This window comes from Delphinapterus leucas, chromosome 7, assembly GCF_059928025.1.
Source record: "Delphinapterus leucas isolate spDelLeu-1000000601 "Yukka" chromosome 7, BTC_Dleu_Yukka2, whole genome shotgun sequence".
Classification (NCBI taxonomy): Eukaryota; Metazoa; Chordata; class Mammalia; order Artiodactyla; family Monodontidae; genus Delphinapterus; species Delphinapterus leucas.
The window spans coordinates 94006046-94031945 of NC_143135.1; the positions used below are offsets into that span (position 1 = coordinate 94006046).

Genomic DNA, 25900 nt, shown 5'->3' on the forward strand with positions numbered 1-25900 from the left:
TGTATCAAATTCTGGGCCCAGACCAACACAAATGACACTTGTCCCTTTTGTCCAACTCTTAAATGACGGACCTGACTGGGGAGGAAGAAGAGGAGAAACTGATGTGAACAGGAAGCGCGGGTTCAAGATTTCTAAAACTCTATATTTATACAGTGACATATACTCATGCCATGTACATTTTTATTATACAGGTAATGTGTGTATAGAAAGTCTGTATCCAGATGTTCGTAAATGAAAGTATGTATATTATGCAGAAATGGTCTGTCCCCCTCACCTTTCAATTCCTCTGGGGGAAGCAGATTGTAGGTAAGATGGTATTTAATTTGGCCTTGAAATTATGATATTCCTGCCTAGGGCTGTTTTCAGATGCAATATAAAAACCATCTAGGAAGCTGCTCTTGCTCTAAGGCCACCCTGCTCTGATTTGGCTCAGCCTCTAGTCCATTTTCTTAAGGCTCATGTACGCCGATTTGAACCCTGGTGCTCACCTGCTGTCCAGCCAGATGCCTTGCTTATTGAAAGCCTCCGGAAGCCTCAGTGCTATTCTAGCCCCTCTACTCCAAATGGAGAAAATGAGACTGATTGAGGAAAAAATATATAACCCTGATAGTTTGATTTTTCGTTGAACATTTTACTGTGTTAACACTCATTATTTGTACATAGACATTAGGTTTACAGAATAGTCTGTTTACATCAGCAAAATTCACAGTCCAAGAATAACAACATAACCAGGTCCCGTTTCCCCCATGCCTCCACAAACTTCTGTCCACCCTACTTCCTGGATAGTCATCTCTTTAGAAACTAGCATAGCCCACAGGTCTTTCCTGGGCCAAGCCATCCCTTTCCACCACTGACTTGGCTTCTGATCAAGCTTTCACAGACCAACCTTGTGAAGTCCTCACCGCTTCCCCTTCACTTCTGGTCTTCTAGTCTAGCTATCTCCCCTCCCCTTGAAGGTTAAGGCAGTTGGTTCACAACCAAGTTGTTTGGTGACCTTGGGTGAGTTCCATGCAGGCACTGGGGTGAGGAGATGTCTGTGCAAAATTCCTTTCAGGATGATCTTGGGATATGGGTTTGAATTTTTGAAGCAAGAAAGCTATGGGGGACATGCTTCCTGTCCTGGGACAAATGGAGACCAAAGTGCTATGAAGAAGGGAGGTTAGATTTCAGGTTTATAAGTCACTTGTTCTATGGGTAGCTGTCTGGAGCGAGGTCATTTTTCCACCTCTGCTTATTGAGCACTTCCAGTTTCTAGGTTTATACCTGGGAAAGCTGCGTTTCTATTAGAGCTTTGAATCCTTTCCTGTCGCTTTATCTTTACTCCTAATGGAAATGGCTTCAGCTCCCTTCTCTTTTGGAATTAAACAAGTAAAAATTAAGCAGTAATAAAAAAAATTAGGTCCAGGAAAGGATATTATTATATTACCAACAGGTGAATTTTTCCCATTCTGGGACCTGGAAATGCTTACTCGCACTAGTAGTACATATGAGGGTAGCAAAGATTTTTCCTTTCAGAGCCAAATAATTCTCTCCTCTCTGTTTATGTTACTCTTCCTTGTCTTTCATCCTTGCCTATCAGCTCATGAACATACTCTTTCTCTTCTCTGGTCTTACTTGTCCCGGTTTATTGACTGGCAACAGTGTAAGGAAATGGATTTCCTGGATCTCCTTGGCATGTTGTAGGGTGATGGAAATGGCCTGAGTACTCCCCACTGTAGAGGTCAGATGACCCACTTTCTTTGGTTAATGAAATATTAATGACTCTAGTTTGGTAGCCATCATGAACAGGGAATGTGGCAAAATGGAAGACCAGTTCCTTTGTTCTTTTCATTTGGTGGGGGGGGGGATTCATTTTTTATCTTGTAATCTTAAGATTTTATCTCCCCTTAACTTTGCAGCAGCCTTTGGGCCACTTGCAGTATTTTTCAGTATCCAATGAAAATATAGAAATAAGAAGTGGGTCTAAAAAATATCCTGTTTCTTTTCTACAAATCTTTGACACCAAAGGAGTAAAGAGAAAACAGGAGGGGATGGGGGGCTTAACTGCTTCCTAGTGAAAGCCCCTGGAAACCAGCTGCAGCAGGAAGACAGTGTGGTGGAGGGTGTGCATGGGGGCCGGGACTCATCGTCGCTCTTTGCTCTTTCTTGTTCAGGATCAATCTGAAAGCAACAGTTAAGTTTTGGCCACCCTTGTTCTCCCTTTTCCCTCTGTTCACTGGCCTGCACTGGTACAAGCTGTGCAGACCCCTGGGGAAGGCCCCTGATGCAGGGAGTGGAGATGGGACAGTCATTTTTCTGGCATAGAATTTAAAAATAGAAATATAGAATACATATTTTTACAAGGAAGAAGCTGTTGTCTAGATTTTTGTTTTACACTTCAGAGTTCACGGTTTCGGGGTAGAAAGGAAGAAACTGTTAAAAGAAAAATAAGTACAAGTTTTCTCTTTCAAAGAAAAAAATAGGACAATGAGACTTACTAAGGAAGGGGTGGAGTTTTATACCCTGGAAAGAGCTGGGGAAAAACCAGTTTTCCCCAACGTGGGTCGAAATTATAAAGTGGAATGTGGCATTTTCATTTCACGGTAGCGGTTCTGGAAGTTTATTTACACAGTAAGTTCCAAGCTGGAAATGGACAGTCTCCAGTCTTCCTGTCAGTCTCTGTGGTTATGGGGTGTTCCCCGTCAGCCAGAGCAGCACCAGGTGCAGTGGGAATGAAGAGGACTCAGATAAAAAACTGCGACTCAGTATTCTTGTTTTATTGGTTTATGGCTTGTGGGCAGCTGGCCGAGGCCAGGATCTCCAGAGGCCCTCTTTGTATTTCCCTCTCCCTCATCAGGTAATTCTACACTGTGCGGGTCCCATACCTGGAAGCAGTGTGTTGACCAGAGAGGAATAGGATCCAGTGGAATAGTAAGAAAATTCAGCTCTTCCCATTAACACTGGTATCACAGTCGACTGGCTTAGAACTGATAGGGAGGAAATGAACTTGGTCCCCACTGTCTAGCCCAAGAACCAGCCTGGGTACCCAAGTACTATTAGGAGTGGGGAATAAAAAGCAGGATGGGCCTCCGTCAAGGGGCTCTTGTGGTGAAGGGAATTAGGAAGCCCGGAGGCTGTCATCCTTTTTCCACGCAGCCTTGATACTGAATGCGATGCTGGTGGAGCCAGAAAGCCCTGTGTTCCTGACATTCGTGGTATAATACTAGTGCCACTGTGGGATGCCTTAGCCAAATAAATGAGGGAGACCTTAGAGACAGGGAGAAGGCGATGAAACTGCTCTGTATTATGTCAAGATCTTACTACCACTTACAGCTGAACAGGAAGAAATCCAGGCAGGGGGTATAGGGCATCAACTCTATCCCTGTTGAATGAATCTTCAAGAGTCTGCTTTCAAGGATTAGATAGGAGAGGTTTCCTATCTATTCTTAGCACCTCAGCTACAAAGCTCTGGAGAAATAGGACTGGGGGAGGGGGTGAACAGGTAGCCAGGAAGACAAAGTGCAGACCTGTTATATTTGCTCTATTCCGGCTGCTTTCCCATAGGGCACCTGGGGCTTCCAGGGTTGGGGATGTTTCAGTGCTACCAGTCACGTGTACAGTAGAAGGTTCAGGTAGGGACAAGGAATTAATAAGGTAGAAATTCATTTGTTAGATGGAACGTTTTAGTGGGCACTTTTCCTTTAAGAGAGTTAAAAAGAGCTTTTTGGCTAGAGAAGCCCTCCTTCCCATCGCACTTTTGGTCAGGCTGCAACCACAGAAAAGAAGACATTGGGAAGCAACACCCATCTTAGAAGGTGGGATTCTATCTTGGAGATGCCGTCTAAAACTGGGACTGGCGAGCGGTCATGTTCTGGCCTTGCCTCGCTTTGATCCCAGCTTCCCTGTCTTTGCACTCCTTCTCCTTCTCCTCGTCCAGCCACCCCCATTTGTACAAATTATTTGTACAAATTATTTTTAAATTATTTTTTAATTCAAGAGGCAGTCTTTGCACCAATGTTATAGGCTTGTCTATACAGTCCCTATCTCTAAAGCAGACAGCAAACGGTGCGTCCGTTCCCGCTGACTGTGGCCAGCAGGGAAACAAGATTGGCCCTTTCTCTGCTAGGGTACTGCAGAGACACACACTGGGGTCACCTTACTTCTGGAACTAAGAAAAGAAGAATACTTTGTGTTGGAGAATCTAAAGGGATGGTGGACAAAGGTTCAGGGCTGAAGTTTCAAGCAGCAGAATTTCCCAACTCAAGTTTGAGGTGACCAAGGGTATTCCCGCCATCAGAGCACTTCTTTCTTCCCTCTCCTGGTTCCTACAGGTGCAGTCCCTGCAACCCACCTTGCCAGCTTTTCCTTTTCTGTCAAGGCAGAGGCATTTGTGGGTGGGTGAGGGTCTTGAGGTGCTCTGGCCACAGGTGCCATCTGTGTCTTCTCCTTGTGACCAGAGCGAACCACCAGATGTGGTCCAGGGGGATCTCTCTCTTCTGCCCGTGGGCGTCCTCACTTCAGCAGGGAGATGTCATCAGCAAAGTCATCGTGCTGATGGCGCAGGCAGCGGAGGCAGCGCCACTGACACACCATGAGGCAGAGGGGCAGCATGAATAGGGCGCAGATGGCAGCCATGACATAGGCTATGGTCATGAGGGTCGATTCATCTGTCTGTGGGATGTTGTAGCCACAGTCTTCCATGTCCAGGGTGACAAAAGGACCTTCTACCGCTGCTGTCCTGAACTCATCGTGCACTGGAGAAAGGGCAGATGTGAGTCACAGAGCAGTTTGGATTACACACCCAAAAGAACTTCCCGGGACAGGCCTTGAAACCGGCCCTTGAGGAGGCCGTAGAATCTCCCTCCTGGGAGATATTTAGGAGCAGGACAGAAAGCCGTTGCTAGGTGGAGGCATGGCTCTCCTCCCAGGTCATTGGGGACAACAACCCTTTCCTGTCTACCTGTCCAATAGGACAGGGCCCTAAAAGTCAGTCATTCTAAGTTGACCAAAAAGCCAGCCCTACATATACCTAGTAAACTCACCTGCTCCTGCTGAAATTCAGCTGCAAGACCCTGCCAGTAGCATTCAACCTCGGCATACGGCAGCTGACAGGGTCACGATAGGCCCAGCCTGCCACCCTTGGATCTAGAGCTTCCCAAGGTGCCGAGGCAGCTCTTGCTGTTCTGGGTCTCCAACAGAGGTTGCCAGTCCAGGCAGGGGTCAGCATGCCAGGCGATACAAAAAAAGCACAAGCACCGGGGCTTCCCTGGTGGCGTAGTGGTTGAGAGTCCGCCTGCCGATGCAGGGGATGTGGGTTCGTGCCCCAGTCCGGGAAGATCCCACATGCCGCGGAGCGGCTGGGCCTGTGAGCCGTGGCCGCTGAGCCTGCACGTCCGGAGCCTGTGCTCCACAATGGGAAAGGCCACAACAGTGAGAGGCCCGCGAACCGCAAAAAAAAAAAAAAAAAGCACAAGCACCGACACTAGCTTTTACACAATACGTGGACTCTGGCTTGAGGCAACTGTTACTCCCTCCCAGACTGACAGGGGCCCGGGTACCCTCACCACTGGACAGGGAGAACGGGGATAGACTGACCCCACACCCTCGCCCCTGGCGCTCTCACCATGGCAAGCACTGACAGCAAAGCCAATTCGTTTCCGGGCCCGATCAAAGACAACGTAGAAGCCCTCCATGATAACGGCTCCCATGACAGTGCCCGTGGATGACTGTGAGATGGCGAACTTGTAACAGTCGTCTTGGGACGTGGCCACATCTTCCACTGGCCGCAGGTATTGCTAAGGATAAGCAATCAAAGAGTGAGAGTATGTCTTCCTCCACCCTTCACCCCATCTCTGCGCTCTTGGTATCGATGCCCTTAGGCTGCCCTTCCCTTTGCCAGCCCTGAGCTCCGAGAGGCTGGTTTTTCCCAGAGCCCTTTACCGCTGGATCCTCATCTATTTTGTCTTCCAAGTTCTAGGAAGCCATGCCTGCTCACTCTTTCTCAATATATCCTTTGTTCTCGTCCTGGGATCCCACTGATTCAGGCCAGGGACATACCTGTGGAAGGATGGTGATTCGGAAGGACTGATTGGTGACCTCACCCATTAGGTAGAGTGAGATGACCGGGAAAATGTTCCAAGGGGTGGTGCCTGCTTGCCAGCACACCAGCTGCTCCCCGAGCCAGAAACCGTCTGGGAACTTCTCCGTCTGTGTTGATGGGAAAAGGATAAAGATGAGGAAACGGCCTCTTTCACCATCTCGCCTCTTCCATTTTCAGATAACACCTACTGGGCCCTTTACTTGCTCTTCCATGAAATATCCAAACTGGGGAAAGGTCAGCCGAAACCCAAGGATTAGAGGAAGAGAGCAAGAGAGTAAGGCCAAAACTTTGGGCTGGGGGACTGTGTGCTGAGCAAGCTGAGGCCCATAGCAGAGAACCGTTGTTTAAGAGACCTAAGTAGAGGGATCTAAGGTTAGACATCTTGGCTCTTGTGGAGGAACGTGCCTCTCACAGACTTCCTGTGACACTCTGTCATCTCTTGTACCCCTGTCCTTAGTCCCACTGACCGAGGAGGCTGCCTTGATGGATTTGACAGCAGCTTCAAACACTTTCTTGGGCAAACGAAGGTTGGTGGTGCCACTGTCAACGATGCTCTTGTCATAGTTGTACTAAGAGGGAGAAGAGAGGGTTAGAACATCAAAAGCCTTCTTGACGCCAGGCTTTGGCCAGAATTGGAGGGGTGAGGCTGACTGCTTGGGGTCCTTCCTGGGTTGGCATCCTGGCTTTGCCGCTTCTTAGGTGGATCTCCTTGGGCAAGTTACTTAACATCTGTGCCTCAGTTTCCTCATCTGTAAAATGAGGATAATAATAGTACCTACCTCAGAGAGTTATTATAAGCGTTAAATAAATTAATATATTTGAAGCGCTTAGAATTGCGCCCTGCACATAGGAAGCATTCAGTAAATGTTAACTCTTATTATCTTGGGTGGGTAGACATTCTCTAAATCTTGAAAATAAAAATACCTTGTATAATGCTTTTAACTTTTCATAATACGTTTGTATCTGTTCTAATTTAACATACATGAAGAATCTAGGTAAGGAACACCCAAATAGTTTAACTGCCATTATTGGGTCTTGCTGTGTGTCAAGCACTGGGATAAACACTTTATTCACTTTCTCTATTTTCACCACCGTCTTTGGAAAAGCTGATTTTACTTCTGTTTTGCAGGTGAGGAAACTGAAACACAAAATAGTAACTTGCCTGAGGACACATAGCTAGAGCAGAGCTAGAAACCCAGGTCTTTCTTACTCCAAAGCCAGACTCTTCTACTACGTCATATCACACTGCCTCGCGGACGACTTGCCCAAGGTCATAAAGCAAGGCAGTGACCGGAGTCCAGATGTGCTTTTTTCCGTACCAGACCATATGCCACGCAGCCTCTGGGAAAGTGCTAAGCCAGTCCCTAGCCCCAAACCTCAGGTCCCGCCATGTGACCATTAAGCTCCTTGCTGTTCCAGGCTCAGCCCCCAACCCTCCTGCAGGTCCTGCACCTCAACCTCATCCTCCCAGCCTCATAACTCGGGGTCTGGCCTCACGCGATGTTGCCTCCCCCTTGCCTCTCCCTGCCTCCCCCAGGTTTTATTACCTCCTTGCAGTCCATTTTCAGATCCTGTCCATTGATCTCCACCCGCACAATGATCACCTCGTAATACCATTCCCGCCGGATGGGTGTGTACCAGAGGCTGCCCATGTACAGCGAGTGGTCGATACCCCCGATGATCTAGGGAGCAAAAGAGCCAGTACCCGTGTGCCAACACAGAAGGACAACAAGTCACCCAGAGGGCAAGCATAGGAGCAGTCATTTCTGGGGTGGCAAGGCGCTCTGCACATCACCTTCCTCATCTTCCTGCTTCTAATCAAGCCACGCCCTAAAGCGATGGATACTTTCTTAAATGTGTTAAGGATGTGTTCAGGGGAAAAGGCTTTCCAGGATTTTTAATTGTTTCAGAATCACACAGCCCTTGATATAAAGTTATTTAAACCTCAACTGGCGTAATAAATGTTGAGTGAATGATAATTTGCTTCTGTTGTAAGTTTTATTTTCTCTGCTTGTTGGAGATAGAGTTCACCCGTTGTCCTAAATGAATTAATAAATAGACTTTTAAACTCCTTACATCTCTGCCTTCTCGTCATCAGACTGAACAGTCTTGACTTGAGAGGCCTTATCTTCATTTCCTTTGAAATCTTCCTAATTATCTGTCATCCTTTCCAAGTTTACCATAGGGGCCTCAAGTTCCTTCTGGAATAGTGCAGGGAAGAAAAGGGTAGAAAAAGAAAAATGGAGGTGGGGAACATGAAGAGGTTTCTCTTGATTCTCAGTAGTGGAGCCCGAGGCTGTGGTGTGGCCTCAGAGGGTAGGGAGGCAGTAGGTGCTCACGTCTCTGCCCAGTGCCCGGGCCTCCCCTCTCCTAGGGCCTACTCACCATGCTCCCTCCAACTGAGGCCAGCACCTCCGACTGGTTGAGGGGGAAGCCAGCACCACAGAGCTGCAGGGAGAAGAGATTGGGCACGTGGGTCTGCTTTACCAACGAGTCAAAGAATGGCTCCAGGGAGTCGTCAGGCTGTGACAGAGAGAGACAAGGAGTGAATCCTCGCACAGAGGGCCCTAATGGAGAGAGGAATGGGAGGGCAAAAGCAAAACTTGGGGGATGTTCCTTGGGAAAGACCATCCTGAGGTACTGAGATTTGGTGGAGAGAGGGACAGCAAGACACACTGGCAATGCAAACAGGAAAGATCTGTAGGATCGTTGATCCCCATCTGCTTAACCTGTTTCAGAGTTACGGGGGCCTCTCTTATTCTTAAAGATCTTAGCGTCAATAGAAAAGATAGCCTGTTCCTCTACCTGTCACCATAGCTCTGCCCTCTGTAGGGATGAAATTCAGACTGCCACCCTATCCGCCTGTAAAGTCATTCTTTAAACTGATTTGTTTCCCTCCCTTATTCAGTTCCCTCCCCTTCTCTCCCGTAACTCCGTCCCTGTGTAGCATGCAGTGTGCAACGTTCAGGCAGAGTGTCTAGGGCTAGCCCTTGTTCCTCTCACCCTGGCGATCTCAGCGTAGGCCAGCCCCAGGATGCCCTCCCAGTTGGAGCCATTGATGAAGAACTTGTCTGATTCAGTGATGGCAGCGATGTTGGCACGAACGGTGACGTTGGGGCCGTGGGGGATGCTCACCAGGTCGGTGCCCAGCTCCCCCTCCCACTTGCCCTGGGTGTAGGGCACATACACGCCCTTCCGGAGGTCCCGGTATGTACTGGACCTGTGCAAAGCAGGCAGAGATCTGTTGGGTGCATAACCACAGCTGGTACATGGAGCCAGCGTCTAACCTACTCCCAGACGCCGAATCTCATCTCGGTCATCTACATAAGACAAGATGCTGTCAGGCTGCTCAAGAGAACATCCGTAGATCCTTCACCGGGAACAGAATAAGTGACCTTGCAGACAGACGTGGGGAGCTGTCTCTGGCGCTTGCTCTCCTGTGTCCATAGCTTGTATTCCTAGATCTGGAGCTCAGGCCCTGGAAGAACAAGTCTAGGCTTTGTGTATTGTGACTGCTGCTGCTGAAGGGACAGCTAGCAGGCATCTCCCACCCCCCGCCCCCTGACCTTATCACGCTCTTAAAGAAAAGGAGTCATTGACTCTTGCTGCCTTGGGACCCAGTGGTACCATCTGAGTGGTAGAGAAAGTACCAAGCGGGTGAGCATGGAACTTCTTCAGCAAATTCTTCCAAGGAAGGAGTTGGCATGAGCACCTCAGCAGGGCGAGCAGGCAAGACGCACCACTCGGATGAAACATGCTTATCACCATGTGTCACCCCCACCTGTGTGGAATCACGCCTCTGACCAGGGCTGGTGTGTATGATGGGGGCAGTGATGGGACACAGGCAAGGAGCTGGAATGAATTCCCTTTCATGGACCCTGGCCATGCCCCCTTCCCTGACTGCTTTCTTTAGATAGGGAAGTTAAAGGGCAAGGGACCTAAGAAGGCGCCTTTGGCATTTGCCTAGAAATCCAAGAATGGGGTGTCAGTCTCGACTCACATGTTTTCACACACACATACGCCTCAGACATTAGATGGCCTCTCGCCACTTCCTGCTTTTCTGTTAAAGGGGCTCCCAGATAATCCCTCACTGCCTCTGTTACCTTAAAAACCCACTTCCACCCTCCCTCCCACCTGTTAGCTAAGTCCAGCTGCTGGAACTCCCGGGAGGCAGGGAAGCATTTAGCTTTCAGTCCCTGGTATCAGGCCAGGCAGTGGGGCCGTGGAAGGCTCTTCCTTCCCTTCCTTGAACCGTGCAAAGCCACCGAGAGTAGCCCCCAGGCGAGGACACAGCGAAGGGAGCTGTCACTGCAGCCTGCTCAGCCTACACTTAGGTGGTGGCGTCAGAAAACCAGAGCCACTGAGGGGTGTGGGTTGGAGTCCCCGGGCCTCCCAATTCAGAGAGAGGGGGACCTCGAGACTGCACTGGGAGCTTTGGGGCTGCTCTCCTTCCTGCTTTCCCTCCCCCAGGAAGCTGCCCTATCTCGGAACTGAAGCACTTCCTGGCTGCCCCTCAACTTACCCTTCCCATAGTTTACCTCCTCAACCCTCCAGCCCCTCCACTCTTCTCTTCTGGTCACTGTTGCCTTCTTTTCCCTCCCTCCTCCCCAGCAGGAAGAAAGGCTCTGTGGAGCTGGTCCTTCTCCCTGCAGCCCTCCCCCGACCCTCCTTTGCCCTGGATCCTTGGGAAGAGCCTTCCCCCTTCCTCTCCCCACACTCACAGCTGCCTCTGGTAGTAGCGGTGCAGGAAAGGGTGGGGGGCGGCCCCAACTGCAAAGTTACTGCTGCCTGTGTCCACCAGGATGTTGAGCTGTCAGAGAAAAGGGAGAGAAAGATGCTAGGACAGGAGGCCTGGACTCACTCCCTTCATTGTCCTGTACCCTCCCCATCCCCCGGCTATGTGGTCTTCCTTTGGAGTGTCCAGGGTGAAGCTTCCAGATGCAGGACTGGACAGGCTGGCCCGGCTAGTACCATGGCCACAGTCAGAACATGGGGTCCTGTGACGCCCTCAGCATGGCCTCAGAAACCTTGTGTCTGCTTTTGTCTTCTCTGCAGAATTGGAACATTTTCTGTGTCATCAGAGCCATAAAACTGGTGTGTGTGTGTGTGTGTGTTTCCATTCCTATTTCTGTCTACCTGCAGATGCCCTTCCTCACTCTGTACTGGCCCAGTCTGTCTGCAGAGCTTGCCCCTTCCCCTCCTCTCTGGTTCTCCTGGGAAGCACATCACCGGCAGGCAGCCTGGCTCATCCCCCTCCAGCTCAGAGACGAGCTATTCTAGGAGCTGGCACTGACCAGGGACGCTGTGGGGACCACAATGGCATGTTGAGGCCCACGTGTTTCTGACCCTGGCTGCCAGAATGTGGCTTCCCATGAAGGGCCCCCTTCTGTCTCAGAGGTGACACAGACCTATGAGTCCCACTGTCAGAAATAGTGGGACTATAGCCAGGAGCCCTGTATGAAGTCCTGGTGAAAAGCCATCTCCTCGGGTCCCTGGTTTTGGCTCATTGAAGATGGACAGGTGTTGTCTTGCTGTCCCTTCTGTGCAGCTCCTTCTACGTCTCTTCTACTTTGTCCTCCTTCCTCCTGAGATGGCTTGACCCCTCCTCAGCCAGTCAGCCGTTTTTTTGATGCCTCCTATATCCTCACAGGCAAAAAGGAAAGGCCCCTGTCCTCAAAAACACAGTAATCTATAAAGTGAATCCTCTCTCGTTCTTTTTTTAATAAATTTATTTTTTAAATTTATTTTTGGCTATGTTGGGTCTTCGTTGCTGTGTGTGGGCTTTCTCTAGCTGCGGCAAGTGGGGGCTACTCTTCATTGCGGTGTGCAGGCTTCTTACTGCGGTGGTTTTTTTTTATTGCGGAGCATGGGCTCTAGGTGCAGGGGCTTCAGTAGCTGTGGCTCACGGGCTATTAAGAGAGCAGGCTCAGCAGTTGTGGCGCACGGGCTTAGTTGCTCCGCGGCATGTGAGATCTTCCCGGACCAGGGCTCGAACCCGTGTCCCCTGCTTTGGCAGGCGGATTCTTAACCACTGTGCCACCAGGGAAGTCCAAGTGAATCCTCTCTTGCCCACTTGTGTGTCCTTCACCTCAGCTTCTCCTCTGACCTCAGGGCCCTCCATTTCTGCATCACCTCTCCTCAGTGCAGTGAAGTCAGCTGACCTTGGCCTTGCTGCAGACTCTGACCTTGTCACATAGGGCAGGTCACTGTGTTTCGTCCCCTCTGCCGGATCCTCCGGCTCCTTCCTGCTCTCAGTGGTCCCTGGTAGGTCTGCTGACCGCACCTCCCCCAGCGGCCGCTCAGGCTTCCTGGCCTCCCCATGGCCACTGTCCCCTAGCTCTCTGACCCTGCCTCCTCCCTCCTTCCCAGCCCCCACTCCTGGCCTGCCTCCCATTTCCCTCCCCGCCCCTCTGCCCCTACCTCTCCCTGGTGTCCCTCTCCCCGGTCTCTAAGCAGCCACTGGCCCCAGATGCTGTGCTTTCAGAGAATCAATAGAGCTAGCGGCACAGCAGTTCAGATTTCAATCAGCCAGGTTAATGATTAAAAAGGCTTCTTCACCCACCCACTCCCCAGAACCCGCTCTCCCACCTGCCAGGACTCTGGTCTCCGCGCCACGGCTGGCCTCAGGCTTACAGGCGCCCCTGCTATCACTGGACCCCAAAGAAAGAGGGTCTCCTCCACAGCGCTGGCGCCGGTGGTTGTAGGGGGGACCGCCTGGAGTGTGTGTACCTGGCCGGCTCTAGGAGAATCCAACCACCTTTGACACTGGAATGGAGCTTTATCTGGGGGCTCGGCTCGGCTGGTCCAGGCCCCCTCCTCCCCACTCCTCTCTGTCCTGTACGGGAGGAGCCCTCTCTGCAGGCCACTTGCCCCCCCCAGCCCAGGGGCCCATCATCCCTGGTGCCCTTCCAGTTCCAGCCTTTCTCCTCACCTGAGGAAGTTCTCCCCACTCCGCCCCCAAGGGGGTCAAGCCCGGGGAGGAATGACCCCTCCCCTCCCATTGCCCTCTCTTTAAACCCCCAGCCCCAATACCAGGAATTCAAGCCACCACTGCTCTCTCTGCTGCCCCCTCTCCAGCCTCCACGCACACAGAAAAGGGAAACCAAAATAAACAGTTGCCTCGTCCTCCTGAGCAAATGTCCTTCTGTCTGTTTGCCCTTTGCACTGTGATCCTGCTTCCGAGAGAAGTGATTTTGGTCCTGTCCTCCCAACATTTCTATCATGAGCCCCCTGGGCAGCCTGAAGGAGGAGGGTTTGCGTGCGCCCAACCTTAGCAGACGCCCTCCCCTCTCATTTCGCCCAGCGGGGGGCCGTCAGATGACCCCTCCCCCCATCTCCCACAAGATCATTCCCACATGCCCCGTCCATCCTGCCTTTCCACAATCCCTCCTCCTGCCTAAGGAGGATCCACCCCTCATGCCACGCCCCCCCACCCCCAAATCTGGATTCTTCCTGTTGGCATTTACAAATGCTTGTCTCTTCATTTAAAAAAAAAAAAAAATCTTTAATCTCACATCCGCCTCCAGCTACCCTCTCTCTCCTCTCCCTTCACAACCAAAGTTCTCAGCCAAGCTGTCTTCATTTCTTCACCTCCTACTCATTCCTCAACCCATTCTCAAACTGAGTTTCGCCTCTATCCCTCCCTCCACTATAAAACAGCCCTTACTACAGTTACCAATGATTTTGTGTCACCAAATACAAAAGACAGTTTTCAAATCAATCCTCATCTTGCTTGACCTCTCTGGAGCATTCAACGCTGCCGACCCCTCCCTCCTTGAAACACTCTTCCCTGTCACCCTATCCCATGCTTTCCTCCTACCTCTCTGATAGGATCTTCTGTCTACTTTGCAGGCTCACTTCTCAAGGCCTGGGCATTGGTCCTCTTCCCCTCCTGCTCTACTCTGCCCTTAGGCCATCTCATCCATGGCAGCGGCTACAATTACCACCTGTGTCCTTATACCTCCTGAGCTTTCAGCTCTAGCCCCTTCCTCCCCTTCGAAGTGCCTCAAAGACACCTCGAATTCAGGATGTCCATGGCTGACCTTACCTGGTCCTGCCCATCTGTTTTTTCTTCACAGTTTCCTACATTAGTCACCATCCATCTGTTCCATAAGTCAGCAACTTCAGAGACATCCAAACACCTTCCTCTTCTTCACATCTCCATCCAAGGCATCAACGAGTCCTGTCCAATTAACCTTCTTAAAAGTCTCCGAATGTATTCATTTCTTGCCACCTCCTTTGCCACTCCTGGCCAAGCTATCATCATCTCATCCTGGAATATCACAATAGCTTTTCAACTGATCTTGGTACATCCACTGTTGACCTCTCCAACCTGTTTCTGCACTGTGGCTAGAATGATCTTTTCAAAGCGCAGATGTGACCACGTTACCCTCCTGTGTCAATGGCTTTCCTTTGCTATTATAATAAAGACTTAAAGCTTTAACATTTCCTATAGGGCCCTTCATGGTCCAGCCCCCCCTACATAGCCAGCCTAGCTTGTCCCATACTCCCCCAAGCCCTCTGCCCACCAGCCACACTGGCCTCATTTCAGGGCCTCCAATCAGCCATGGTCCCTCCCACAAAGGCTGTTGGTCATTCACTCTGCCTGGATTATCCTCCTTTCCACTTGCAGTTTTGTCTACTCATCTCCTATCATCCTTCAGTCTGAGCTCAAAAGGGACTTCCTAGGGACCTCCCTGGTGGCGCAGTGGTTAAGAATCCACCTGGTAACGCAGGGGACACGGATTCGATCCCTGGTCCGAGAAGATCCCACATGACGTGGAGCAACTAAGCCTGTGCACCACAACTGCTGAATCTGCGCTCTAGAGCTCACGAGCCACAACTACTGAGCCCGCGTGCCATAACTACTGAAGCCTGCACACCTAGAGCCCATGCTCCACAGCAAGAGAAGCCACCGCAATGAGAAGCCCGCACGCCGCAACGAAGAGTAGCCCCCGCTCGCTGCAACTAGAGAAAGCCCGCGTGCAGCAAGAGAAGCTGCGTGCATCAATGAAGACCCAACGCAGCCAAAAAAAAAAAAAAAAGGGACTTCCTAAGGGAGAAAGACCAGGTCATATTCTCTGATTAAAATGCTTCTGTAGGACTTGCCACTATAATGTCGTACTGAATCTCATCTCCCCTTGTATCTAATTTTTAAAAAATCCCCATTGTCTCCCTACTAGGTATCACAGTGGCTGGCAGTAAGTATTTCTTGAATTAATGAATGCTTAAAGGAAAAAGGAGAAAGAGCTAATCTACCCTATTTTCGGGGTGAGGGAGGGATCTCTCAGTGGCCCCCAAACTATGGGTGTTTTTAGGTTATAGGTGTGGCTCTAGCTCAGACCTGCCTTCCTCTCACCAGGCCCCCTGGTTTGATACAGGCAGCCCGGAGTCCTGGAGCCATCTTACTTCTTCCCTATCCCATGGGGCCAGGCCAACTCAGAAGTCCCTGTAGAGCTTGCCTTTAGATGCCCAGAGGACGGCAGCATGGAGTCAGGGCTAGGTCAGTGCCAATCACTTAACAAACAAATATGCCCCTGGGGGCCTCTGAGGGATTGCAGCTTCATGGGAAGTGCTAACAAGCCCCACAGGGAAAGGCACACTTGCCCATTCCACCCTGCAGGCAAGGCTCCCCTGGAGGAGTCTGCAGCAATAGATCTTGGGCAGTGAGACAGATGTGGAGCTGCGGAGTCCAGGGTAAGCCCTTTGTCACAAATCCCACCTGTCTTGGCCCCAGCTCTCACTAGCAGATGGGAGTTACTTAGATTCTTCTGGGTGAAAAGAGCCTTCAGGAGTCATCTGTCCATTGGCCTGGAGATATGGGAGCTTGTTCCAGTTCCGAAAGATCTCTAGTTATTAAGATCCACAACCTTTCTTGGCAGCCTATGCTAGGGTCTTACCACTTTCACACACCCCTGGGAAAGGGCTTTTTTTTTCTGCCGTGCGTCACCATGCGGCATGTGGGATCTTAGTTCCTCGACCAGGGATCGAACCTGTGCCCCTACATTGGAAGCTCGGAGCCTTAACTGCTGGACCGCTGGGAAGTCCCTGGGAGGGGGTTTTAATTCCTCCTGCTAAAGGAAAGTCTGTTATCTTCTGTGTGGGCCTCAGAGTTTACGGGGGAAGAGCCCTTATATTCTCGTAGTATAAGCCTTTCAGCTGAAGCTGAGATGTAGGAGCCTTTCTTCCATTTCACAGAGGAGGAAACTGAGACCAAGGGTAAATAAGAACTTAACCCCTCTTACACATAAGCCACAAAGCTAGGACAAGAGCCCCTTGGCTCTGACCAAGCCCCAAGTCTTCTCTTTCATCTCCTTGACCTTCCTGTCTCTCTCATTCTCTCTCATTGGGAAAGGAAATACATGGTAGATTGTTACACTAATGAATCAGACGCCCTGTATCCATGCCCTGGTGTGACCCCCTCTGACATTGACGCTGGGCTTGGCCATGTGACTTGCTCTGACCAATGGGACATCAGCAAAGGAGGAAAGCAGAGGCTTGTTAAGTGCTCGTGCACTGGGGAGACTGGCCTCTTGGAATGCGGCCCTGAGCTTGTACGTGAGGAGGCTCAGTCTTGCCTCCTTGAGGATGAAAGACTTCACGGAGAAAGAGGTCCAGCAGGCCCGGCATAGTCCGGCCCCCAGCTGACCCACCAGCTGAATGCAGCCACACGAGGAGCCCAGGTAAGATCTGTAGAATCACAGCCAGCCCACAGAATCCTGAGAGAAAATGGCTCTCGTTTTAGTTTGTTACACTGCATCAGATAACTGCTACAAAACTACCTGAATTAAATCCTGAGATCCTTGACTTTGGGGCACCTACCCACCCATCGGTCAACTCCAAACACCATCTCTTATCACTTTTCCCCTCTCTCACCATCAAGTTTCTCAGTAGCACAATGATCTGTCACCTCTGCATATGCCATTTCCTTTTCTTGAAATGTTCTCTCCCCGTTCCATCTAACTTCTGTTCAATTTTCAAGTCGTGGTTTAAACATTCTTTCTCCCAAAAGTCCTGCCCTGATGCCCCTGCCCAGATTAGGTTCCTCCTCTCGTAGGTCCTCAAGAACAACTGTGCTTCTTTGCCTATCCTTTCATCCAACTTGAAACCATTTATCAAACCATTTATCAGACATGGTTTTCAAATCCAATGTCTGTCTGTCCTACACACTATGAGTTCCACAGGGTAGGGAGCACATTTCCGTGCTTATTATCTAATTCTTACCTAGCCCTCAGTAGGTGCTCCGTAACAATTGTTTTTAACTGTAATTGCCTCATTTGCTGCAGGTCTCTGTGACTCTAGAGTCTTGCCATTAGTTCTCAGCCCCAGGGTCCTTGCAGGGGTGATTTTCAATCGGGTACTGTGTATGGTGATGATGGCAATGGATGCCCACTGTACCCACGAAACTGAGTAGCCACCCAGGTTCTTAGAGCAGTCGGAGTGATTTCAGGACTCGCTGCTCCTGGAGTCCTCTGAGTTAGCTTCATCTGCTTCCCTAAGTGGACATTCCCAGACCTGAGCTTGCCCGAGGCTGAGAGATGGGGGCAAGGAAGGACATGAGGAACCTCAAGTCAGCAGCTGGTCCTGGCTGAGAGCCAGCGCAGCACACAGCTCCTGCCTCGAACTGAGTCCGGCAACTGGGTCCCATCCAGGCTCCTCCCACCTTGACCAAATCAGCTGACCCAATGGAAATGGACTCCTTTCTCAGACATATCCTCTGCTTCCACTTCGCTCTCCAGGCTGAAGCTGGCAATCAATACCTGGGAGCAAGCAGGCTCCCTGGTGCCACTCACCCCATCTTGGGCTGTTTTTTTTAAAAGGAATCCCAAGGTGGCTGGGTCATCCCAAACCTTATCTAGGGCAGCCTTCCCCCTTTAGACAGGATGCTCCATTTCCCCCAGGCTCAAACCCAGCTCAACTAATATCTATCAGTGCTTTCCATTCAAATGAGATGATGATGCAAATGGTCAAAAAACTTACCTGTCTGTTCTTAAAGAAAAGATCTAAGACAATGGTTTTCAAACTTATTTTTCAAGCAGCAGAACCCTTTTGCAATCTCATTCAGGATCCCAGTGTACCAAAGAGAAAAAGCAGAGATGCCCTGCTTTAGGGAGAGCTTTTATTTCTTTGTCTCCATCCCCTCCCTGTGGTGGCTCTCGAGGCGTCTCTTTAGCACCTTCAGCCTCCACAGAACCCATCTGGGAAATCCTGCTTGGAGGGTAGCACAGCCACTGCTACCTGCTTTTCATTGTCAGACAGTTCCTGTTGTCTAACCTTGTCCCATCCACAGGTTACAGGGGCTGTAATAGTCTCTGAGTCTGTCCTCAGGTGAGAATGAAGCTGATCTCTGGCATAAGCCCACTTTCCTCCATGGCACCCGGTTGTGCTCAGCACATAGGTCTGTTTGCTTGAGCCATTGGGAGATGCCAGGGTTCATGCCTTGTGCTATTTGGTGAAAACTCCACAGGCGCTGGAGTTGAACAATTGGTGGGGTTCACCAAACCTGAGAGGCCAACCAAGGAGACATCCAGCCTGTACATAGTGGGGTTACAGTGGCCAGGAGACAGGGTAGCCACTGGGCCCATCCTGCCAGGGGAAGCTCAGGGCAGCTCTAGGACCAGGAAAATGGTGTTTCCTTTCCAGAACTCCCCACTGCCCAGGCCCCCCAAGCGAGAGGGCTCCCAGCAGAGAGAAAAGTTAGTTGGCAGGTAGGAGGGCTTCCCTGAGAGATGTTTCTCTTCCTGGATTTTCAACCAAAATTTCTGCTTAGCTCTTTAATGGAGATACCCAAGAAGGGCTCTTGACCATCTACCTTAGTGAGGGGGCACGGTTTTCTCAATGCCTCTCCCACTCCCAGCTGAATTCTTTCTTTCCAGACCTGGGGAGGAAGAGCAGGAGATAGGTGTGAAAGGACAGCCTAAGAGTCCCAGCAGAGGCCTACGTGCAACCGAAGCCCAACCCCAGTCTATAGGTTGCCTCCCAGTGCCTGAGGCCAAAACTCTCTTGACTGGGGCTGGGCTTCAGGGTCATCTAACTTGGAGGGTGATTCTTTGAGTTCAAAGGTTTTCGACCTTTTAAGTACCAGAACTCAATCAATCAATCAAACAAACCTGGAATTCCACTGTATAAATACAACAAAAGCTGACCTATTCTGGGAGATTTGGGGGCAGGTGGGACAGGGGAGGGCTTGGTGAGGGGAAAGGTGGAAGGTACAGTCTTGCCTCTTACCTTTCTCTTAACCTCTCCCTCACCCTTGAGGTCCCTTTACAGACCCCCACAGATCTCAGTTTGAAAACCATTCTAGGGAGGGGGTCAGGAAAACCATTTGGCATCTTCATGGGTTTTGAGATCCTGAATCCTCACAGTTTTCTACTTCTCTGATCATTTTCTTTTGCTCCCTTGATCCCTCGTCTACATCTGATATTCTTTCCCTAATCGTTTTCCTCTTCTCTCTCCATTCTCTCAAACAAGTTCATTTGCTAACTTGGCTTCCACAAGCACCTCTCTACAGGTGACCCCTGAGTCTACCTGTCCAGTCCCAACTTGTCTCTTGTTGGCTTCCAGATCCCCATTCTCAGCTGGTTGCTGGATACATCCACAAGAATTGTCCACTGGCATCTCAAACTCAACCAACATGTCCCAGACTATGGAATGCTGGAAAGAACCAAGTATTTGGACTTGGAATCCAAAGCAGGATTTGAACCCTAGCTCTGTTCTTCCCTAGCTGTGTAATTTTGGGCAAACCACTTAATCCCTCTGAGACTCCGTTTCCTCCTGCCCAAAACAGACATGCTAATACCTTGCCCTTTTTAATTAAAGCAGAGTAATAAACATGGAAGTTTGGTAAACTATATTGTGCTTTAAAAGCTTGCTCCTTTTGCTGTGTATCCTGTTGCAAACACAGTCAGAGAAGTTCAAAGGAGGGAGACTTCTTCTCTTCCCTCTCACCCACCAGGGACAGGGGACAACTGGTTGACCTGACAGGTGAATGCTGGCTCTCTGAAGACTTCTCCTCTTTTATATCTTCTTTCAGGCCCATGTGTCCTAATTGAAATCCTTGTCTCGGACTCTAGAACATCCAAGTTATCCTGCACCCTGGAGTAGTTTTCCTAAAACCAAAATTCACTAGACCATTTCTCTGCTGCCCCCAGAATGAAACCCAGCACCCACTCAGCCTCACAGCATCCCTATCACAGCTTCCAGCTTCTTAGCGTACTTCACGTCTCTCTTTATGAAGTTTTTTCTCCCCACTCTCCAAATAGCAAAGCTTTCTCATCTTTCTAGGCCATATTCAAATGCTACCTTTTCTAGCAAGCCTTTCCTAACACTCTGTCAGAAGTAGCTGCTTCTTTCTTTATACCTCCAAGACTCACTGTTCTTCTCTTTGTACCAAATGTACTTGGTCTTGTGTGATATTTAGGCGTTTACATGTCTGTGTCTCACACCAAATCGTGAGCGCTCCAAGGGCTGAGACTATGACGTATTCTTCTCTTTTGTAAGTAGGTGCTCAATAAATATTTGTTAAACTGAAAATTGACCATCACCAGATTTCAATCCTAATAATTAAATTATTGGCCTGTGTTTGGATGGTGATGCTTGTACCGTTATAATGAGATGATATCCTTTCATTTAAGCAAAGAGAATGAAAATGCTTTCTACAAGATCTCCAGTTCTGTACTTACAGTAGCCCATCAACAGTTCTATTTAAAGGTCTTACACTTTATTTATTCATTTGCTCAACACTTTTTAGGTGCCTGTTCTGAGCCTGGCACTGTCATAGATATTAGCCAAAGAGAAATGAAACACTACAAAAATTTATTAATTAAAAAAGACATTGTCCTCAAGAGCTTGGTGTTTTATGAGGGAAACAAACACAAAGACAGTGACACGTGCTCCTAAGTGTAGTAAGGAAGACGTGAGTTGGTGTCAGGAGAATGGAAGCGGGATCTCTGATAAACTCTCTCTTCTTCTCAAATAGGTGGTATGGAAGAGTAGGGAGGTCAAGGGTGAGACACGGTCTCAGCTTACTGACCTGCCAATTATTTAATCTTTCAGTCCCCATTTCTTCTGCTAGAAGCTGCAAATGGTAAGACCTTTTTATATACTGCAGGAATTACTGTAAAGAACAAAATAGTCTATGTAGAATATATTTTAAACTTTTATAGGACTTCGCTGGTGGCGCAGTGGTTACAAATCCACCTACCAATGCAGGGGACGTGGGTTCGAGCCCTGGTCCGGGAAGATCCCACATGCCGTGAAGCAACTAAGCCCGTGCACCACAACTACTGAGCCTGCGCTCTAGAGCCCGCGAGCCACAACTACTGAAGCCTGCGCACCTAGAGCCCATGCTCTGCAACAAGAGAAGCCACTGCAATGAGAAGCCCGCGCACCACAAAGAAGAGTAGCCCCTGCTCGCCGCAACTAGAGAAAAGCCCGCGTGCAGCAGCAAAGACCCAACTCAGCCAAAAATAAGTAAATTAATTTAAAAAAGCTTTTATAAACTGTAACCATAAATACAAGGATATATTTGTACACCCATAGTCCTAAACCATCCCCTCCTGCCAACTTTCTTGTCATGTTCTAATTCATCCCAGATCGGAATCTTGAAATCACCTTTGACACCTTCCTCCTCACCCTTCACACCAATGTCACCGAGCCTTGCATCCCAGTCTTCCCTCCTTTTTCCACCTGATCACAGCCGCACTCTGTCCTTGTCATAGCGCTCCACACTTGGACCTTTGTGACAGAGCCTCCTGGTGCCTGCATCTCTCAGTTCCATTCTTTCTAAAATTCAGATGCCTCTTCCTAAAAGATTGCTTTCTTTGTCATTCCCCTGCACAAATAAATTCAATTTCCCCCTTATTTCTGCAGAGACCAAAGTCCAAACCTTATGGCTTGACATTTAAGGCTTTTGGCCACTTCGTTCTATCTTATTTACCCAAACCTGTAACATTAGCTGGCCTGGGTTTCTCACTGTCTCCTGAACGAACATGCATAAGCGCAAACACACATAACGCATTCTCTTCATTCACTGTGTCCTCGCTTGGTCTCAGGGGATAGGGTGGGAAGGAGTGGACACACAAATGAAGTGCGATCACAGTTCGGGAGGACTTTTCTGTGCTGGGAATGGTCTCGACCCTCCTATCCATCCTTCAAGACCATGCTCATAGCACATCTTCACGAGGCCTTGCCTGATTTTACCTCCTCCAGAACACCTATAGGGACTTCCCTGGTGGTCCAGTGGTTAGGACTCCGCACTTCTGCTGCAGGGGGCTCCGGTTCGATGCCTGTTTGGGGAACTAAAATGCTGCATGCCGTGCAGCCAAAAAAATAAATAAATAAAAATAAACTGAAGAAAAGAACCCCTCCCTTAAAAGAATATAATTGGAAAAAAATTTAAAACAAAAGAACACCCGTAGCACTCACTCATGGTACTGCTATAAACCAATGCTTTTCAAACTTGAGACACACAGCCCCTGAGGTTCTGACCTAGTAGGTGTGGGGAGGGGCCAGAGAATTTACATTTCTAACTGGCTCTGATGACAAGGGTCTGGGGTCCTCACTTTGAGTACAACTGCTGCAGATCACTTTGTACAAGCACTTATACTTTCACTTCCACACTAAGCTCTTGAGGTAGAAAATATATTTTCTGTCTCTTTGTGGATCAGTCCCCCAAAAGCAGCAATGAATTGCCTGGCATATAGAAAGTGCTCCCCAAGTTTCACTGTTGCCCGTTTACAGTACTGCGGCTTTCACGTTCTCATTTGGTGCTTGTAACAACCCCCCTGGGTCGGGAGAAAGGGCATCCTTCTCACAGACTGCGGGGGGCAGAATCAAGTCACCACAGAGCACAGACTGGCTGGCGTTGGCTCAGGTATGGAGCCGTAAGCCAACTCATAGGGTGGCTCTAACTGGGGTCTCCCTGCCACCAGCTTCCTGGACTGGTGCTGAACTTGAAGCCCACTTTTCCCTTCTCCTAGGAAGGAGCGGGAAGGAACTGACATTTATTGGGCAATTACTCTCTACCAGTTTCTGGGCTGGGGGATGTACATATCTCAGGGGTCCAGGGAAGTACAGTAATGGGATCCCCCATTTACATGTTTTACGTGTAAAACATGGAGGCTCAGAACACCCAGGTTTTTATGCTTCCTTGCAGAGCACAGAAGAGGCAGGAGTGGCCAGACAAGTTAGGAGAAAGTGATTTCACATTTACTGGAGGACAAGTGTGTGTCCAGGTGCATTGTTCTAGGTGCTTTCACCTGCCTAGTCTCCTTAATCCTCACAATCACCTTCCAAAGGAGATCTCATTTCACCCATTTTTAAAGACACAGCAACAGCCTCAGAGAGGTTATATAATTTTCCCAAGGACACACAGCTGGGAAAAGGGAAAGCTGTGGGTTGTAGAGCTGGAATTCCTGGTCTCTCTGACCCCAAAGCCCTTGTTTGTCCCAGAGCCTCGTTCTGTGTCCATGTCACAGGGTCTCTGCACAATTTGCATGGTGCATCAGTAGCAGAAACGGGACTAGGAACCAGGTCCACACAGCCTCCTTCTCCCTGACAACAGCTGGCATCCTGTTGGCTCAGGCTGCTAGAGGCCTGGATTCAGGCTCTGTCCTTACACTGATTCAAGACTGTTTACAGTACATAGGCAAGAGGAGGAGTAAGTGGGGAAGACCAGAGCCTTGGATCAGCTGAGAGGTGGGAGGTAGGCCTGGGTGGTATGGACCTCGGAAGGCTTGCTTCCATCAGGTAATTGGGAAGCGGAGGCTTGTTTTCCCCCTAGATCTGGTGTGAGAGCTGTTTAGAAGTCCAGGAAGTGTGGTGGTTCCCTCTGCCCATAGACACCATAGACACACTCCCACCTTCACAGACCCTCCCAAGGACAAGCCTCCCAGACACAGATCAGGGGGAGGGGGGTGGCTCAGAGATGTGCAGGCTCAGATTCAAGGTGACACTCACCAGCACACACAGCCATCCTGCCACCCGTGCCCGGGCTCAACCATAGAGGAGGCAAATGCTCACAGAGGGCAACCACGGCACCCCGCGGAGGGCTGCTCATGGCACACTCCTACCCGGCCAGAGGTACAGAGGGTGAAACCTCCAACCAGCCACCTTGAGTGTACCTTGGAGGATTGTCAGGAAGGATGGGGGGAGCTGGCAGGCAGTGTTTTCTCCATCGCTGCCATCCCCCACCCCTGAGCACCTATCAGCTCGTGGAGGGAGTCTCATGCTTAGAAGGGGGCTCTGGCTCCTCTACTCTATGCAGTGTGTGGTCTGTCCTTTCCCCAGACTCAGTTCAGTTCCCTCTGGCCAGTACTTGGGAGGCATCAGGTAGTGGAGGGACTGGAGTGCAGGATGCAAAGCTGGGGAGGAAGTAGGGGCAGGGGAAGGCAAGAGTCAGCCCGGGGCTTCTGGAGGTCACAAGGAACTCGGAAACCTTGCTTCGCTGTCCTGTGGCAGCTCAGACACGGGGAGAAAAGGGCCAGTCCAACTCATGCCAGGATTCCTTGGTCCTCAAGATGCTGGGAACCAATGGTCAGAACCCCAGATGCCAAGATTGGGTGACCAAGATCCAGAGCAGTGGGGTTGGGAGACTCAAGCTCGGTCTGGGCTGACACCTGTTCACAGCACCCCTGTGGTTTGGACTCTTCTCCAGGTCAGGCTCCCCCCACTGACAAGTTTCTCTTGCCCCAAATCCTTCCTGAGCCATGTGTGTGTGTAAGACAGAGAGAGAGGGGAGGGCAGACAGAAGCCTGTGAGGGGAAGGGAAGTGGGAAGGGGGGCTTTGGGGCTGACTGCTGCCAGTATGATCCCAGAGGACAGGTTTGGGAGAGGGTCCCTCCAGCCCGCACCGTGCAGCCCGTTTTAACAGGAGCCAGCATGCTGCACCCCCAGCCTGTCTCCCCTCGGCTCGTGCAAGAGGGAGGGTAGGGCTGGCCCGGCAAGCTTACCGTCTGTGGGGGGCTGCCCACGGTCATCTCCACGTAGTAGCCCTGACCGGACTTGCCCCTCAGGTTGTCCACCATCTCCACAAAGCTGCCCCTCCGGCTGGGCTCCTCGTCGGTCTCCCGGGGCAGCCGCAGCCCCAGGGGGGCGCCCCCCAGCCCACTTCGCAGGGGCAGCCGGATGCCAGGCTGGGAGCCGTGGGCAGGCAGCACCCCAGAGCCCATCCACAGCAGGAGCCAGGGCAGCGCTTGGGCCATGGTGGGCCCTGGCCTTGGGGCGCTCTGGGCTCACTCCAGCCTGCGACCGTCCCTGTGGCCTGACCCCAACTCTGGGTGCTGGAGGTGGCTTCTCAGGAGAGCGAACGGTGAGACATCAGGGCTCCAGCGCCTGCAGGCCCCTCGGCCAGCCCTGGCTCCAGGCTGTGAGGAGCGGACAGGAGAGATCCACAGAGAGACAGGAGGGGAGAAGACGGATCCGGAGCCTGGCTACATCTGGCCAGCGGTCCAACCTCAACAGAGGTCTGGGAGAGGCCGGCTCGGGCCCCCCGGGGGGCTGGGCGGGGCGGGCATGGCAGGTCGGAGGCTGCTTTCCTGGTCCTCCCGGCGGGGCGGCAGCAGGGGAAGGGTCAGGGGCTCCGGGCTCCTACAGCTGTGTTTGCAGCTCAGGCCACCATAATCCCGCTCCCAGCTCCCAGGCAGCCTGGGGAGACGGAAAGACTTGTGGCAGCGGCTGTCAAAGCCAAAGGGTTTTCGCTTTTCCCTGGGATCGCTGGGAAGTGTAGTCTTCCCATGGCAGACAGCCCGGCTTCCGGGGTTGGTGAGGGGTCTGGGATGCCCTCTGCCGAGATGGAGTCCACCCTGCAGGACCCTGGCGGGA

At 50.7% G+C, this 25900-nt stretch overlaps 2 protein-coding genes across 8 annotated transcripts in view; one reads left to right on the top strand and one right to left on the bottom strand.

Annotated features, from left to right (window-relative positions):
* The window catches only part of RNF214 (ring finger protein 214), a 56042-nt gene extending 47892 nt beyond the window's left edge, over positions 1 to 8150 (top strand). For all 7 annotated transcript variants that reach the window (XM_022559136.3, XM_022559137.2, XM_089915568.1 and 4 more), the window contains one exon: positions 1 to 8150. In XM_022559136.3, the coding sequence (XP_022414844.2) occupies positions 1 to 66 (66 nt within the window). In that variant the 3' untranslated portion in view covers positions 67 to 8150.
* Positions 4438 to 25774, bottom strand: BACE1 (beta-secretase 1). Its single transcript, XM_022559141.3, has 9 exons — positions 25030 to 25774; positions 10801 to 10889; positions 9083 to 9299; positions 8465 to 8602; positions 7627 to 7761; positions 6547 to 6648; positions 6037 to 6186; positions 5603 to 5774; positions 4438 to 4733 (listed from the first exon to the last, which is right to left on the bottom strand). Exons 1-9 carry the CDS (start codon positions 25279 to 25281, stop codon positions 4492 to 4494), a joined length of 1497 nt encoding a protein of 498 aa, XP_022414849.1. The 5' UTR covers positions 25282 to 25774; the 3' UTR covers positions 4438 to 4491.
* Positions 25775 to 25900: the final 126 nt, after the last annotated feature.